The 18,013-nt window shown below is 38.6% G+C and overlaps 1 protein-coding gene across 1 annotated transcript in view; it reads left to right on the top strand.

Moving 5' to 3' along the window:
• Window positions 1-18,006, top strand: part of pias3 (protein inhibitor of activated STAT 3) — an 18,473-nt gene extending 467 nt beyond the window's left edge. Inside the window, exons 2-15 of the mRNA XM_062965420.1 lie at window positions 2,180-2,675; window positions 5,147-5,231; window positions 5,322-5,372; window positions 5,455-5,545; window positions 7,173-7,307; window positions 7,391-7,496; window positions 10,317-10,390; window positions 10,498-10,658; window positions 10,745-10,881; window positions 12,553-12,724; window positions 12,845-12,978; window positions 14,441-14,478; window positions 15,581-16,736; window positions 17,469-18,006. Coding sequence (XP_062821490.1) covers window positions 2,180-2,675; window positions 5,147-5,231; window positions 5,322-5,372; window positions 5,455-5,545; window positions 7,173-7,307; window positions 7,391-7,496; window positions 10,317-10,390; window positions 10,498-10,658; window positions 10,745-10,881; window positions 12,553-12,724; window positions 12,845-12,978; window positions 14,441-14,478; window positions 15,581-15,832 — 1,932 coding nt within the window. The 3' untranslated portion in view covers window positions 15,833-16,736; window positions 17,469-18,006. The remainder of the gene's footprint in view (window positions 1-2,179; window positions 2,676-5,146; window positions 5,232-5,321; window positions 5,373-5,454; window positions 5,546-7,172; window positions 7,308-7,390; window positions 7,497-10,316; window positions 10,391-10,497; window positions 10,659-10,744; window positions 10,882-12,552; window positions 12,725-12,844; window positions 12,979-14,440; window positions 14,479-15,580; window positions 16,737-17,468) is intronic.
• Window positions 18,007-18,013: the final 7 nt, after the last annotated feature.

The following is an 18,013-nucleotide window of genomic DNA, read 5'->3' as shown; positions in this document are numbered from 1 at the left end:
CGCCTCTATCTCCCCGCAGGGACTCAGGGCGGCGTACAAATGCAAAAGAGTCTACATACAAAAACATCAAATACCGAAAACGCACAAATGAAAAATTAAAACATACGATTAAAAATCAAACCATTAATAAGACAGAGTTAAAACACATCAATAAAAACATAAGGATGGGCCGATCAAAGTGCACTAAGTGAGACTTGTAAACATGGAGGAAGTGAAAAGTGCTATATAAGAACATGGGGGAGATAATATCTATAAAAGGGTAATGAAATTTCGGCCTAGGACAAAACAACAAAACTACACATCCCAGAAACACTAAACTTGGCAGCACAACCCCTCATCCATGCCTCTACATTCATACAACAAAAAGAAAAGAAAAATAAAACCCTAATTAGAGGGAGAGGGAGAATTGTTTTTATCCAATTGCTGCCAGTTAGAAGGCTAAGCTCCACCCACTTGGTCTGCTTTCAGTTAGAAGACTAAGCTCCACCCACTTGGTCTCCTAGCAACCCACTCAGCCAAGGACCACTTCAATCAGGCCTCTTCCACACTGCCTATAAAATACAGATTATCTGGTTTCAACTGGATTATATGGCAGTGTAGACTCAAGATGAGCACCAACCCTCAGAGTTAGACACAACCGGACTTAATGTCAGGAGAAAACCTTTACCCTTGACCTTAACTACCACCAATTCCTCAATACTTTATTTTCCATACCACCGGACTTCGCCACAGCAACGTGTGGCCGGGCACAGCTAGTATAATATAAATGCAATATTAATAACAATATTAAATAAAACTAATATCAAGTAATAATGTTAATTGAATTAGTAATATCAATAAATTAGTAATATCAACAAAAACGTGCTTATGGGACCAGGCATTTGAGCATGAGTAGCAGCAAAAATGAGATATGAATATATGACCTACTGACAGACCCCACCTGGACATGAAAAGCGCCTTAATTGTATATTTAAATGTATAATTATGTATTTTTTTAACGTATACTCTTAATTTTATTGTAATTTTTAATCTCGATGGATTTTAAAATCTGATGTAAACTGTTTTTTTGATGTGTATGTTTATATTGTAAGCTGCCCTGAGTCCCCTGATGGGTGAGAAGGGCGGGGTAGAAGTGACACAATACATAAATAAATAAATAAATAATGTGAATATAAATAATAATGTAACATAAATAATAATATAACAAATGGGAGTAGATTTATTTATTGTTTATAAATATTACTGTATTTATATGCTGCTTTTCTCACCCCAGGGGGGACTCACAACATAATAATTGCAAAATTAAGTGCCTAACATATATATAAAACTAAAACATAAAATCTAAACAAAAGCATCACGATGCAGTAAAATCAATAAGACTGTTCAACATAAAATACAAGCAACATTTAGATATGAAAACATAGAATTAAAACAGCTAATATAAACATTAAAATCACATGATCCAAATTTGTAAACCAGGGCCACTCCAATTGTCAGTTGCACATGTCGATAGGTACGGCTCTGGCGGGAAGATAACGGCACTCCATGCAGTCATGCCAGTGGTCATAATACTATAATGTAGTAATTCTAATATAAAATAATACACATAATATTTAATATATAAGATTCCTCTCAGTTCCTGTTGGTCTCAGACCCGTTCTTAACTAGGACGTTTGTATGTCGGGGACGGCCTGTATAATAGAATTTGATAACTCTGTAATTCAGTGGAAAGTACCACCCTCTTGAATGTTAAATTCTTGTACAAATGGTTATCCTTGATCGGTTGCATCCGCATGGGTAATTTCTTGATATAGCCTCAGGGTTCAACTCACTTTTGGGTTCTCCCCCATGTTCTTACAGCACTTTTAACTTCCTCCATGTTTACAAGTCTCACTTAGTGCACTTTGATCAGCCCATCCTTATGTTTTATTGCTGCGTTTTAACTTTGTCTTATTAATGGTTTGATTTTAATCGTACTTTTTAATTTTCATTCGTGCGTTTTCGGTATTTGATGTTTTATTTTATGTGTACTTGTTTTGCATTTGTAAGCCGCCCTGTGTCCCTGCGGGGAGATAGACGCGGGGTACAAGAATAAAATTATTATTATTATTATTACTCTGTAATTCGGTGGAAAGAGCCTGCGTCTGATGTGTCCTTTTCCTCCTCTTCCTCCTGGCAGCACATGGTCATGAGCTTTAGGGTCTCGGAGCTGCAGGTGCTGCTGGGTTTTGCCGGGCGCAACAAGAGCGGGCGCAAGCATGAGCTGCTGACCAAAGCCCTGCAGCTGCTGAAGTCCGGCTGCAGCCCGGCCGTCCAGATGAAGATCAAGGAGCTCTACCGCCGCCGCTTCCCCCGCAAGATCCTCTCCCCGTCGGATCTGTCCATGCTCCACCTCCAAGCCGCCGCCTCAGCCTCCTCTTCCGCCGGGCAGATCCCCTCGGCTGCCGCTCTCACCCAGGGCGCCATGTGCCACCTCTCCTACGACGGGGGGCCCTCGGCCGGGGCGTCCTCGGGAGCCGTGCCGCCCGGCCTGCTGCCCCCGGTGCCCCTCCTGGGCCCCAAGCGCGAGGGGGACGGAGCCCCCCACCTCCCGCACCCCGTCCACCCCGACGTCAAGATGCGCCGCCTGCCCTTCTACGACGTCTACGACGAGCTCATCAAGCCCACCACCCTAGGTGAGTCCTGCTTTATGGGGGGGGGGGGCTCCGTAATTACCACTATTATTGTAATACTAGCTGTGCCTGGCCACGCGTTGCTGTGGCGAAGTATGGTGGTATGGGAAATAAAGTATCGAACTGGTGGTAGTTAAGGTAACGGGTAAAGGTTTTACCTTACATTAAGTGCATTATAAATGGGTAATATAGCTGTGTGGAAGGGCCTTGAGTCTACACTGCCATATAATCCAGTTAAAATAAGATAATCTGTATTTCATAGGCATTGTGGAAGAGGCCTAAGTGAGGCCTAACTCTGCCTGTCCCCTGGGATGAGTGGGTTGCTAGGAGACCAAGTGGGCGGAGCTTAGCCTTCTAAGTGGCAGCAATTGGGTCGGGCTGTGGCACAGGCTGTTGAGTAACCAGCTGCAACAAATCACTGACCAAGAGGTCATGAGTTCGAGGCCACCTCGGAGCCCCGCGTTTGTCTTGTCTCTGTTCTATGTTAAGGCATTGAATGTTTGCCTTATATGTGTAATGTGATCTGCCCTGAGTCCCCTTCGGGGTGAGAAGGGCAGAATATAAATACTGTAAATAAAATAAAATAAAATAAAATGGATAAAAACAATTATTCCTCTCCCTCTAATTAGGACTTTATTTTTCTTTTCTTTTTGTTGTATGAACGTAGAGGCATGGAGGAGGGGTTGTGCTGCCAAGTTTAGTGTTTCTGGGATGTGTAGTTTTGTTGTTTTGTCCTAGGCCGAAATTTCATTACCCTTTTATATATATATATAGATTGATGCTAATATTATATTATATTTATTTATTTATTTACAACATTTATACCCCGCCCTTCTCACCTGAGGGGACTCAGGGCGGCTTACGAAAATTGGCAAAATTTAATGCCCAAGAAATACAATCATAAAAGCAAAACCATACACATAAATTCGTTAAAACATTATTAAAATACAGTAGAGTCTCACTTATCCAACATAAACGGGCCAGCAGAATGTTGGATAAGCAAATATATTGGATAATGAGGAAGGATTAAGGAAAAGCCTATTAAACATCAAATTAGGTTATGATTTTACAAATTAAGCACCAAAACATCATGTTTAATAACAAATTTGACAGAAAAATTAGTTCAATATGCAGTAATGCTACATAGTAATTACTGTATTTACGAATTTAGTACCAAAATATCACAATGTATTGAAAACATTGACTACTAAAACATTGACTACTAAAAGGCAGGCTGTGCCCCATGTTAGCCACCCCGAGTCCCTTCGGGGAGATGGTGGTGGGATAGAAAAATAAAGTATTATTATTATCATTATTATTATTATTTTATTGTATGACACAGCAAACAAGATAGATATGCTGGATTTCATATCACAAAATCACAAGTTGAACACTTCCCAAGTGTCTAGGACTGTGTGATGTATTTTCAGATGATCCGCGCAGATCCCAGTAGGGTGGCCTTTTGCAGTTGTAGTAGTAGTATTATTTATTATTATTATTATTATTAATATTAATATTAATATTATAAGATCAACACACAGTTATAGACAGACAGACAGACAGACAGATAGATAGATAGATAGATAGATAGATAGATAGATAGATAGATAGATAGATAGATAGATAGATAGTTTAAGATCAATTTGGGGATGCTGTCAATTTGGGAATGTGTTTAAATGATTTTTAACTGGGATTTTTAAAATATTGTTTATATTTCATTCTTTTTTTTAATTTTTGCATATTTATATATTTTAAATTGTATGCAAATGCTTTTATGTTAAACTGCTTTGAGTTGCCTTGTTGGAGAGAGAAAGTGGGGTATAAATATAATAATAATAATAATAATAATAATAATAATAATAATAATAATCGCACAGACTACAAACAGAGGCATGACCATGTGGCCCAAATGATCCATTGGAACTTATGCCTCAAGTTCCACCTCCCAGCAGCAAAGAACTGGTGGGATCACAAACCTGCAAAAGTATTGGAAAATGAGCACGCAAGATACTGTGGGACTTCCGAATCCAGACTGACAAAGTTCTGGAACACAACACACCAGACATCACAGTTGTGGGAAAGAAAAAGGTTTGGATCATTGATGTTGCCATCCCAGGAAACAACAGGAAAAACTGAGCCGCTCTCAGGACCTCAAGATTGAACTGCAAAGACTCTGGCAGAAACCAGTGCAGGTGGTCCCGGTGGTGATGGGCACACTGGGTGCCGTGCCAAAAGATCTCAGCCGGCATTTGGAAACAATAGACATTGACAAAATCACGATCTGCCAACTGCAAAAGGCCACCCTGCTGGGATCTGCACGCATCATCCGAAAATACATCACACAGTCCTAGACACTTGGGAAGTGTTCGACTTGTGGTTTTGTGATACGAAATCCAGCATATTTATCTTGTTTGCTGTGTCATAATAATAATAATAAAAATAATAATTCCAAATGCCCACCTTCTCGTTTGCAGCGTCGGTGAACAGCCAACGCTTTGAAGAGGCCCACTTCACCTTCGCCTTGACCCCTCAACAGGTACAGCAGATCCTCACCTCTCGGTAAGAGGAAAAAGCTTCCTGTTTCCCATGTTATTTTATGACGTTTTCCAAGCCTTTCCTTGATTCTTCTCCTTCCCTTTTCCCTTCTAGAGACATCTTACCTGGCGCCAAATGCGACTACACTGTACAGGTACAATTGAGGTAAGGACACCTGAGATTCGGGAGTCTTTTTGGATGGAAAGGTGGCCCTTCTTCCTCTTCTTTTATCTATTTCCTCTTCTAGGTTTTGTTTGTGTGAAACCAGCTGCCCGCAAGAGGACTACTACCCTCCCAATTTGTTCGTCAAAATCAATGGGAAGCTCTGCCCTCTTCCAGTAAGGGAATCCCACCTTAAATATTCCTTATTATTATTATTATTATTATTTTCTGCTTTTATCTCTTGATTGTGAAGCAAAGCATCTCACCTTCTTCTTCTTATTATTATTATCATCATCATCATCATCATCATTCATTTAATTGTGCAATATAATCTAATTCAGACAGCACTTTAAACACTGACACTACATCTGCCCTGTTGGCTTGTTGCAAATTGCCTTTTTACATTTAATGTTTTAACTGTTTACTAATATTAGATCTATTAGTAAACATGTCCTAAATGTTTGATTTATATATTTAGATTTCTATTTTTGTTATGTTCGATAAGTATACTTGATGTTGCTCATTTTATTGTTTATGATTTGATCAGTCTGTTATGTTTTCTAATGTATGGTTGGCATTTTGCCATTATGCTGTAAACCGCTTTGAGTCCCCCCAGGAGTGAGAAAAGTGGTGTATAAATGCAGTAAATAAATAAATAAATAATTTATATTCCATTTTTTTCTTATTATCATTATTATTATTTCTGCATTCCTTTATATGCTCCTTTTCTCTTATCATCATAATCATCATCATTATTTCTGGTTTTATCTCTTGATTGTGAAGCAAAACAACTCACAACATTATTAATAATATATTCATTTTTATGCCATTAGTATTATTATTTTGTTTTTATTTATTGATTGTGAAGCAAAGTGGCTCATATTATTATTCATTTATATGCCACTTTTCTCTTATTATTATTTTCTGCTTTTAATCTCTTAATTGCGAAGCAAAGCAGCTCACAGTATTATTATTATTATTATTATTATTATTAATAAGTTTATTTGTATCCCGCCTCCATCTCCTCCGAAGGGGACTCGTGGCAGCTCACAGAAATATCAGATACAAAAACAGTAACAATATACAATAATTCAACAAACAATAACATGCACCAGTAATAGCATTTACACACTAGCCGGGAAATTTTAAAAAAATTATTAGATGCCGTTATTATTATTAATTTATATGCCATTATTATTTTATTATTTCTGCTTTTATCTATTGATTGTGAAGCAAAGCGGCTCACAACATTATTATTATTAATAATAACAACATATTTATATGCCACTTTATGATTATTATTACTATTATTGTATTTTTATTATTATTGATGATGTAATTACTGTATTCATTTATATGCCATTTTTCTATTATTATTATTATTTGTTTTTTATCTCTTGATTATGAAACAAAGTGGCTCACACCATTATTATTACTATTATTAACATTCATTTATATACCACTTTTCTCTTCTTATCATTATTTTCTGTTTTTATCTCTTGATTTTGAAGCAAAGAGGCTCACAACAACAGTGTTATTGTTACTATTATCATTATTGTTATTTCACTTTTATCTCATGATTGTGAAGTAAAGCGGCTTACAACATTGTTATCATTATTATTAATATGTGTTTACATTTATTTAATGATTACAGGGGTTTTAGGATAGTGGTTAGTGTCTATTTGTCTGTGTATTTTTTGTCTTTGATTGTCAATGTGGTAATCCATAAACAGATCACGGCAATATGCCGTTTAAAAACCTAAAGACGACACACTAATTAAAACAACACAACCGTATTTGCAGGGTTATCTTCCTCCCACCAAGAATGGGGCGGAGCCCAAGCGCCCCAGCCGGCCCATCAACATCACCCCACAGGTCCGGCTTTCGGCCACCGTGCCCAATACCATCGTGGTCAACTGGTCCTCCGAATTCGGCAGGGTAAGCTGTATATAAGTCAGGTATAAATTATGGTAATTATCTTGGTCTGAAGCTGTCAATAACCCCCTTTTGCTTCTCTCCAGAATTATTCCATATCGGTTTACTTGGTGAAGCAGCTGACGTCAGTGACGTTGCTCCAGAAGCTGCGAGCCAAAGGCATCCGCAACCCAGACCACTCGCGAGCCCTGAGTGCGTATTATTATTATCATTATTAAAATTGTTATTATTGTTATTAGTATTATGGAATTTATCAGTACCCAAGGGGAACATGGGCTGAGTATTGTATTACTGTTGCTGTTGCTTCTGTTGTGTCTTATGATTCCTTTTTGCCTTTCAATGGAGAGGGCCTCAATTTTTTCAAAGCAAGGTTGTTGTTGTTGTTGTTGTTGTTGTTGTGCCTTTCAATGGAGAGGGCCTCCATTTTTTCAAAGCAAGGTTGTTGTTGTTATTGTTATTCCACCACGTCTCCTGTATCAATATAATAATACATAATACTCATATTATTCTATAACAATATAATAATACATAATACTCATACTGTGCTCTACTAATAATATAATTATATTGTATATGCATATAATATTGATAATAATATTATAATGTAATACAATATAATAAAAATGATACACTGTTATAATTCTATATTTATATTACATGTAATATTACTAATAATATTGCAATATAGTGCTATGGTACAATATAGTAATATATAACACTTATATTGTGCTACACTAATATAATATATTGTATGTACAGTAGAATCTCACTTATCCAACACTCGCTTATCCAACGTTCTGGATTATCCAACGCATTTTTTAAGCCAATGTTTTCAATATATCGTGATATTTTGGTGCTAAATTCATAAATACAGTAATTACTACATAGCATTACTGCGTATTGAACTACTTTTTCTGCCAAATTTGTTGTCTAACATGATGTTTTGGTACTTCATTTGTAAAATCATAACCTAATTTGATGTTTAATAGGCTTTTCCTTAATGCCTCCTTATTATCCAACATATTCACTTATCCAACATTCTGATGGCCCGTTTATGTTGGATAAGTGAGACTCTGCTGTATATATAACTCATGAGCCCTGAGTGTGTATTATTATCATTATTAATATTGTTATTATTGTTATTAGTATTATGGAATCTATCAGTACCCAAGGAGGCATGGGCTACTGTATTACTGTTGTTGTTGCTGTTGTTGTGCCTTTCAATGGAGAGGGCCTCCATTTTTTCAAAGCAAGGTTGTTGTTGTTATTGTTATTCCACCACGTCTCCTGTATCAATATAATAATACATAATACTCATATTATGCTCTACTAATAATATAATTATATTGTATATGCATATAATATTGATAATATAGTACAATATAATAAAAATGATACACTATTATAATTGCGTATTTATATTACATGTAATATTACTCATAATATTGCAATATAGTGTATAGTACAATATAGTAATATATAACACTTATATTGCGCTACACTAATGTAATATATTGTATGTATATATAACTCGCGAGCCCTGAGTGTGTATTGTTATTCTCATTATTAATATTGTTATTATGGAATCTATCAGTACCCAAGTGGGGCATGGGCTGAGTATTGAATTACTGTTGTTATTGCTGTTGTATCTTATGGTTCCTTTTTGCCTTTCAATGGAGAGGGCCTCCATTTTTTCAAAGCAAGGTTGTTGTTGTTGTTGTTGTTGTTGTTGTTCCACCAATATAATAATGCCAGCCAGCATTATCCAATGCATTTTTGTAGTCAATTTTTCAATACATTGTGATATTTTGGTGCTAAATTTGTAAATACAGTAATTACTACATAGCGTTACTGTGTATTGAACTACTTTTTCTGTCAAATTTGTTGTATAACATGATGTTTTGGTGCTTAATTTGTAAAATCATAACCTAATTTGATGTGTAATAGGCTTTTCCTTAATCCCTCCTTATTATCCAACATATTTGCTTATCCATCGTTCTGCCGGCCCGTTTATGTTGGATAAGCAAGACTCTACAGTATTACTATTGTTATTATTGTTATTAGTATTATGGAATCTATCAATACCCAAGGGGGGGCATGGACTGGGTATTGTATTACTGTTGTTGTTGCTGTTGTTGTTGTTGTTATTGTTGTGTCTTACGGTTCCTTTTTGACCGCCAATGGAGAGGGCCTCTATTGGTTCAAAGCAAGGTTGTTGTTGCCATTATTATTAATATTTTTAGTCTCACTTATCCAACATAAACGGACAATTTTGACAGAAAAAGTAGTTCAATACGCAGTAATACTGTGTAGTAATTACTCAATTTACGAATTTAGCACCAAAATATCATGATATATTGAAAAAATTGACTACAAAAATGCGTTGGATAATCCAGAACGTTGGATAAGCGATACTGTATAATGCTTATATTGTTCTATACCAATAATATAATATATTGTATGTATATATAACTCATGAGCCCTGAGTACGTATTATTATTATTATTATCATTACAGTATTACTATTGTTATTAGTATTATGGAATCTATCAATACCCAAGGGGGGGGGGGGCATGGACTGAGTATTGTATTACTGTTGTTGTTGCTGTTGTTGTTGTTATTGTTGTGTCTTACGGTTCCTTTTTGCCCGCCAATGGAGAGGGCCTCTATTTGTTCAAAGCAAGGTTGTTGTTGCCATTATTATTAATATTATTAGTATTAGATCTTATGATTCTTTTTTGCTGCCAGTGGAGAGGTCCTCTACTTTTCCAAACCAAGATTATTATAGTGTTGTTGTATGTTTTCCGGGCTGTATGGCCATGTTCCAGAAGCATTCTCTCCTGACGTTTCGCCCACATCTATGGCAGGCATCCTCAGAGGTTGTGAGGCATATTATTTTTGCTTATTAACATTTTTAAAAACATGAATAAGTCCAAATGCTACGTGCACACCTCATGTGACAATCCCCTATATTTTTACTATAAATTTTCCCCTTCCTTCTTCTCCTTTCAGTCAAAGAGAAACTGACGGCGGATCCGGACAGCGAGATCGCAACCACCAGCTTGCGGGTGTCTCTCATGTGTCCCGTAAGTCTGCAGATATTCCTCGAGTTTCCCTTCGATGGGCAAATAAATGACCGCATCTGACGGTTGTCTTTCCGGCCCTGTCCTCCTTTGGGTCCTCTCTGTTGCAGCTGGGCAAGATGCGCCTGATCGTGCCCTGCCGGGCCTTCACCTGCACCCACCTGCAGTGCTTCGACGCAGCCCTTTACCTGCAGATGAACGAGAAGAAGCCCACCTGGACCTGCCCCGTCTGCGACAAGAAGGCGCCCTACGAGGCCCTCATTATCGACGGGTGAGGAAGGCATACGATGTATCGCTCTTATTTTTACCCCATATTTATCTACCAAGCATTTACCATTTTCGTCCCTTAACCCGCAGCTTGTTCATGGAGATCCTCAACTCGGTCACGGACTGCGACGAAATCCAGTTCATGGAGGACGGATCCTGGTGCCCCATGAAGCCCAAGAAGGAGAACCAGGAGCTCTGCCAGCCCTCCGCCTACAACGGGGTGGAAGGTAGGAGTTTAACCTCCGTCTGGAAGATTAGGAAATGAAGAGACTAGAGATATTGGGGGGCTGGGCCTCAACACTTTTGGCGCCCAAACAGGGACTCGAGAAAATTGTTTCCCTGTTTCTGATTGGGAAATAAAGAGACTAGAGATATTGGGGGGCTGGGCCTCAACATTATTACAACCCTGAGCGACTCATAGTATTTTTTTTGCAGAATTAAACAATTGAATTTTAATCTCTTTGTTTCTAGTTTCTGATTGGGAAATGAAGAGACTAGAGATATTGGGGGGCTGGGCCTCAACACTTTTGGCGCCCAAACAGGGACTCGAGAAAATTGTTTCCCTGTTTCTGATTGGGAAATAAAGAGACTAGAGATATTGGGGGGCTGGGCCTCAACATTATTACAACCCTGAGTGACTTGTAGTATTTTTTTTTGCAGAATTAAACAATTGAATTTTAATCTCTTTGTTCCTAGTTTCTGATTGGGAAATGAAGAGACTAGAGATATTGGGGGGCTGGGCCTCAACACTTTTGGCGCCCAAACAGGGACTCGAGAAAATTGTTTCCCTGTTTCTGATTGGGAAATAAAGAGACTAGAGATATTGGGGGGCTGGGCCTCAACATTATTACAACCCTGAGTGACTTGTAGTATTTTTTTTTTGCAGAATTAAACAATTGAATTTTAATCTCTTTGTTCCTAGTTTCTGATTGGGAAATGAAGAGACTAGAGATATTGGGGGGCTGGGCCTCAACACTTTTGGCGCCCAAACAGGGACTCGAGAAAATTGTTTCCCTGTTTCTGATTGGGAAATAAAGAGACTAGAGATATTGGGGGGCTGGGCCTCAACATGATTACAACCCTGAGTGACTTGTAGTATTTTTTTTTTGCAGAATTAAACAATTGAATTTTAATCTCTTTGTTTCTAGTTTCTGATTGGGAAATGAAGAGACTAGAGATATTGGGGGGCTGGGCCTCAACACTTTTGGCGCCCAAACAGGGACTCGAGAAAATTGTTTCCCTGTTTCTGATTGGGAAATAAAGAGACTAGAGATATTGGGGGGCTGGGCCTCAACATGATTACAACCCTGAGTGACTTGTAGTATTTTTTTTTTTGCAGAATTAAACAATTGAATTTTAATCTCTTTGTTCCTAGTTTCTGATTGGGAAATGAAGGGACCAGAGATATTGGGGGACTGGGCCTCAACACTTTTGGCGCCCAAACAGGGACTCGACAAAATCGCTTCCTGTTTCTAATTGGGAAATAAAAAGACCAGAGCTACTGGAGCACTGTGCCTCAATATTACAGTAGAGTCTCACTTATCCAAGTCTCGCTTATCCAAGCCTCTGGATTATCCAAGTCATTTTGGTAGTCAATGTTTTCAATATATTGTGATATTTTGGTGTTAAATTCATAAATACAGTAATTACAACATAACATGACTGCGTATTGAACTACTTTTTCTGCCGAATTTGTTGTAAAACATGATGTTTTGGTGCTTAATTTGTAAAATCATAACCTAATTTGATGTTTAATAGGCTTCTCCTTAATCCCTCCTTATTATCCAAGATACTCACTTATCCAAGGTTCTGCCGGCCCGTTTAGCTTGGATAAGTGAGACTCTACTGTATTACAAACCTGAGTGACCCTTGTGTGTGTGTGTGTCTCTCCTGCCCAGCGTCTCTGTACGCCGTGAGTTCGGAGGGGAAAGCGCTGGGCGAGAGCAAGAAGAAAGTGGAGGTCATTGACCTGACGCTGGACAGCTCCTCGGACGAGGAGGAGGAGCCCCCCGCCAAGAAGCAGGGCCCTGTCACCACGGCAACCATCCCCTCGGCCCCGGGGCCCAAGGGGTAAGGAAGGGGGTGGGGCTCGATTCCCCGGCGGGTCACGCTCTCTCAGCTTCAGCTCCTCCTTGCTGGGGAAGCTCCGTCCACTCGGCCTGATGCCCCTCGCTTTTCCTCCCTTCCCAGGGTCCTTAGCGGCGAAGCCCCGCCCCCCTCGGTCCTGCGCAGCCCCCCCATGGCCAGCGTGGGGGGCGACTTCCTGTCCAGCCTGCCCCTCCCGGACTACCACCCTTCCTACCAGGTGCCCTCCGACATCCAAGGTAAGGCGGGTCTTCTTTCAACAACAGGATGTTGGGTAGAAAAATAATAATAATAATAATAATAATACGACAACGACAACAACAACAACAACATGCCCTGGCAGAAGATGTAAAGCAAAGTGAAGAACCTGCTTTGATTGAAGTCCAAAATCAGAAACTCCTCAAAGCACAGCAGACAAAAAACCAGTAGAAGAAAACCGCACTACAAACTAGAGCTGACAGCTGGCACAACAAAACATTGCATGGAAAGTTCCTTGACAAAACTGAAGGAAAAGCTGATAAGGAGAAGACCTGGCTCTGGCTCACGGATGGGACCCTGAAGAAGGAGACAGAAGGCCTGATCCTTGCAGCCCAGGAGCAAGACATCAGGACAAAGGCAATTAATAATAATAATAATAATAATAATAATAATAATAATAATAATAATAATAATAGAAGACCTGGCTCTGGCTCCCGAATGGGACCCTGAAGAAGGAGACAGAAGGCCTGATCCTTGCAGCCCAGGAGCAAGACATCAGGACAAATGCAATCAAGGCCAAGATCGAAAAATCAGCTGATGACCCAAAATGCAGACTGTGCAAGGAAACCGACGAAACCATGGATCATCTTCTCAGCTGCTGTAAGAAAATTGCACAGACAGACTACAAACAGAGGCACAACTCTGTGGCCCAAATGATTCATTGGAACTGCAAAAGTATTGGAAAATGAGCACGCAAAGATACTGTGGGACTTCCGAATCCAGACTGACAAAGTTCTGGAACACAACACACCAGACATCACAGTTGTGGAAAAGAACAAGGTTTGGATCATTGATGTCGCCATCCCAGGTGACAGTCGCATTGACGAAAAACAACAGGAAAAACTCAGCCGCTCTCAGGACCTCAAGATTGAACTTCAAAGACTCTGGCAGAAACCAGTGCAGGTGGTCCCGGTGGTGATGGGCACATTGGGTGCCGTGCCAAATGATCTCGGCCGGCATTTGGAAACAACAGACATTGACAAAATTACGATCTGCCAACTGCAAAAGGCCACCCTGCTGGGATCTGCGCGCATCATCCGAAAATACATCACACAGTCCTAGACACTTGGGAAGTGTTCGACTTGTGATTTTGTGATACAAAATCCAGCATATCTATCTTGTTTGCTGTGTCATAATAATAATAATAATAATAATATTTGCATGTGTTTACAGTGTGGGAAAATACAGTTCTAGTGGACATGTGTTCCCAGCACAGTCCACTGAAGGGTTCAGAAAAGTAGAGATGTCATCCTGGAAATGACATTTATAACCTAGGAACAATCATAGCATTACAGCGTGAAACGGGAGATGTTTCCCATGGGGTCAGCTGTCTTCCGTACACTCTCACCTAAGTTTTATTCATTTCCTTCTCCTCATATTTTTATTTATTCCTCCCCTAGTTACTGAAGTTATTGTTTCCTTTTCCCCTTCTCGTTTTTCCAGGTTTGGATTTGTTCCCATTCCTTCAAAGCGAAAACCAGGTACGTCTCTCCTGCTTTGGTCAGATCTTCCCACATGGAATAAAAATAATAATAATAATAATAATAATAATAATAATAATAATAATAATAATAATAATAATAATAGACACTTGGGAAGTGTTTGACTTGTGATTTTGTGAAACGAAATCCAGCATAGCTATCTTGTTTGCTGTGTCATGCAATAAAATAATAATAGTAGTAGTAGTAATAGTATGCAGCAACGACTGAGGGATCAACTTCCAAAAGAGTTTGGATGAAAACCAGAGCTCAAGTGTGCTTATTCAAGGTCAGAGGCTGAAATCTCTGCTAACTGTGACCAAGACTCTGCATTGATGATGATGATAATGATAATAATAATAATAATAATGATAATCCAGTCCAACCCCCTTTATTCTGTCCTGCAGGAAAAGCGCAATCAAAGCACCTCCAACTGATGGCTATCCAGCATTTGTAATAATATGAATAATATGAATAATATGAAATCCAGCATGTCTATCTTGTTTGCTGTGTCATACAATAATAATAATAATAATAATAGCAACCCCAGAGGCCATCCAATCCAGCCCCCTTCTGCTATGTAAATAACAACAACAATAACAACAACAACAATAATAATAAGAAACCCCAGGGGCCATCCAGACTTTTTGTGATGGTAATGATGATGATGATAATATAGCAGAAATCCCTGGGGCCATCGAGTCCTTGTGGTGGTAGTGATGATGATGATGATGATGATGGTAATGATGATAATGATAATATAGCAGAAACCCCAGGGGCCATTCAGCCTTTTTTGATGATGATGATGATAATAATAATAATATTAAATTAGTATATTCTTTGTTAGTGTATTCTGGAATTGAATGTTTGCCATTTTTTGTTGGAAACCACCCTAAGTCCCTTAGAAACACCGGAGGCCATCCAGTCCAACCCCCTTCTGCCATGCAGGAATAATAATAATCAGCAGAAACCCTAGAGGCCGTCCAACCTTTGTGATGATGATGATGATGATGGCCCCGCGGAGCACACTTTAAGAGCTGTCGTTGTGCCGTGTCTGTTGAACGGAGCCCGTATGTGAGGAGCTTCTCTCTCTTTTTCCTTCCAGCCGCACTACAGCCCTTCGGTGATCACTTCGCTGGACGACCAGGACAGCCTGAGCCACTTCTTCCAGTATCGGGGGGCCTCGCCGCACTTCATGGGCCCCTTGGCCCCCGTGGTGGTCAGTTCTCACGCCGCTCCGGCCAACGGGCGCCTGGCCAGCATGGTCTCCTCCTCCTCCTCGCCCTCCTCCGGGCACCGGCCGCACAGCCCCACCGCCTTGACCGCCTGCCGGCCGGACATCATCTCCCTGGACTGAATGAAGAAACCCTTTGCTGGACATCCACGGGGTCATCATACACATCACCTTGCAACTTGTTCACCTTTCGTTTTGGCGATCTGCATTATCGCATCGGATTGGAACCTCGCCTTGGGCGTTTTCGCTCCGCTTTGTGGATTCATTCATTCCCATTGCTTTTATGGATTCATTCGACTCGTTCGGAACTTCTCTGTGGATTAATTCATCTTGGTTTTTCTCACTTGTTTTCTCACAACGTCCTCAAAAAAACCACTGAAATACGGCGTTGGTCTTGGACGTTTCCTTTGCTTTAGGGATTAATTCGATTCGTCCAGGACGTGGGAGTTTTCCGTCTATTTTGTGGAATAATTTGGTTTTTCTCAAGCTATTTTTTCCCGGTGCAACGTCCAGTGAGTTCCACCGAAATAAGGATTTGTACTTGGATTGTCCGTCTGTTTTTTAGATTCATTTGTTGCTATTTTTCTGGGGAGGTATCCAATGAATTACCCCAAAGGAGCTATGAAATGAGATTTTTAGCTTCCCTTTTTAAATAATAATGTTGGTAATTATTAATAATATTAATATTATCAATGTTATCAATAGTTAATATTAATATTATTAGTAATACCATCAATAATTAATACTAAAATTTAGTATTTAATTATTAATTATAATATTTAATATTACTTAATATTAATTATTCATTAGAACAAGCCGACCCTGTGATTATCGTTATCATTTTCTCCAAGATTACATTCTTGGCAAACATGGCATTTTTAAAGCGTGGATTTAAATTTATTCATCTTTGCCAAATAAGGAGGCACCAAGAGGACAATTGTGTTGGACCGAGTTTTAAAAGATGCTGGTTTTAAAGGATCTAAAAAGGAGAAATATACCAGAATGAAGATTTCTATAACCATCAAAGGTAGGTAGAAATATTATTATTTATTAATTGTTAATAATTATTATAATTAATAATATTCAATTTAATATAATTAATATTAGTTTCCCATAGGAGACTCAAAGCAGTTTGGTGGGAAGCTGTGAGATTTAATTCTGTTTTAATGTTTGTAATGTATTTGTAGATTTATAAATTGTATCAAACTGATTTTAATGTAACCGACTTGTAAGTCTCCTTTGTGGAGAGAAAAAGCGGGATATAAATAATTGAATATTAATCTATATAAATAAAAATGTAAATGTTCGTTTGTTCAAACGCACAAAACTCCCAAAATACTTCACCGGTTGGTTTGAAATTTGGACACAACATTGCACTCGAAAACGCGCAGGATAATAATAATGATATAGCCGCTTTGATTCTCCTTTGTGGAGGGAAAAAGCAAGGTATAAATAATAATAATAATAATAATAATGCATTTTAGTACTAATAATAGGTACATAGCCACTTTGAGTCTCCTTTGTGGAGAGAAAAAGTAGGGTAATAATAATAATAATAATGCATTTGAATACTAATAATAGATACATAGCCACTTTCAGTCTCCTTTGTGGAGGGAAAAAGCAAAGTATAAATAATAATAATAATATAATAATAATAATAATAATGTGTTTGAATACTAATAACAAATACATAGCCGCTTTGAGTCTCAGTGGAGAGAAAAGGCGGGAGAAATAATAATAATAATTCTTCCTTCCGCAGCCATCATTTTGGCCTTCTGACGAATGGAGTTTTCCAGCAAGTGGTTGAGAAGAAAGAAAGAAAAACACCACGAAATTGCGAAAACCGTTAAGAAAAAAAAAGAATTCGGACGTATTGAGCCTTGAGTATTACGACAGTATTTTATATTTTGAAAGCAACTCCTTGTATTTCCCTGCTTCCCTTTTAAAGATATTTCCTATGGCTCTCCTTGTACAAAGAACAAAAGATATATATATTATATATATATTAATATTATATGATAATAATCTATATTTTGTACATAAGCGACTCCAAAGATCTGTTTTGTGTTGTTTTCTTTTGAGGACTCCATGAAGGTTGCGCTCGAGGCGGTGTTTCGTATGGCCTTTGCACAATTTATTTATGTATTTAAAAATGTATCATTTTGTATGTTATTTTTGTTGTAACGGCGGCTTCTTCTTTCTCGACCTTCCTCTTCTTTCTTATTTATTCTGTCTGTCCAAAGCTTTGGTGTATTTTTTGTGTATTTTTTAGAGAAAAATAAAAGGGTTTTCATGGACCACATT

The sequence above is a fragment of the Anolis carolinensis genome, unplaced genomic scaffold, assembly GCF_035594765.1.
Source record: "Anolis carolinensis isolate JA03-04 unplaced genomic scaffold, rAnoCar3.1.pri scaffold_14, whole genome shotgun sequence".
Classification (NCBI taxonomy): domain Eukaryota; kingdom Metazoa; phylum Chordata; class Lepidosauria; order Squamata; family Dactyloidae; genus Anolis; species Anolis carolinensis.
Note: the sequence above shows the minus strand (reverse complement) of the source record. Positions and strands in the feature narration are given on the sequence as shown.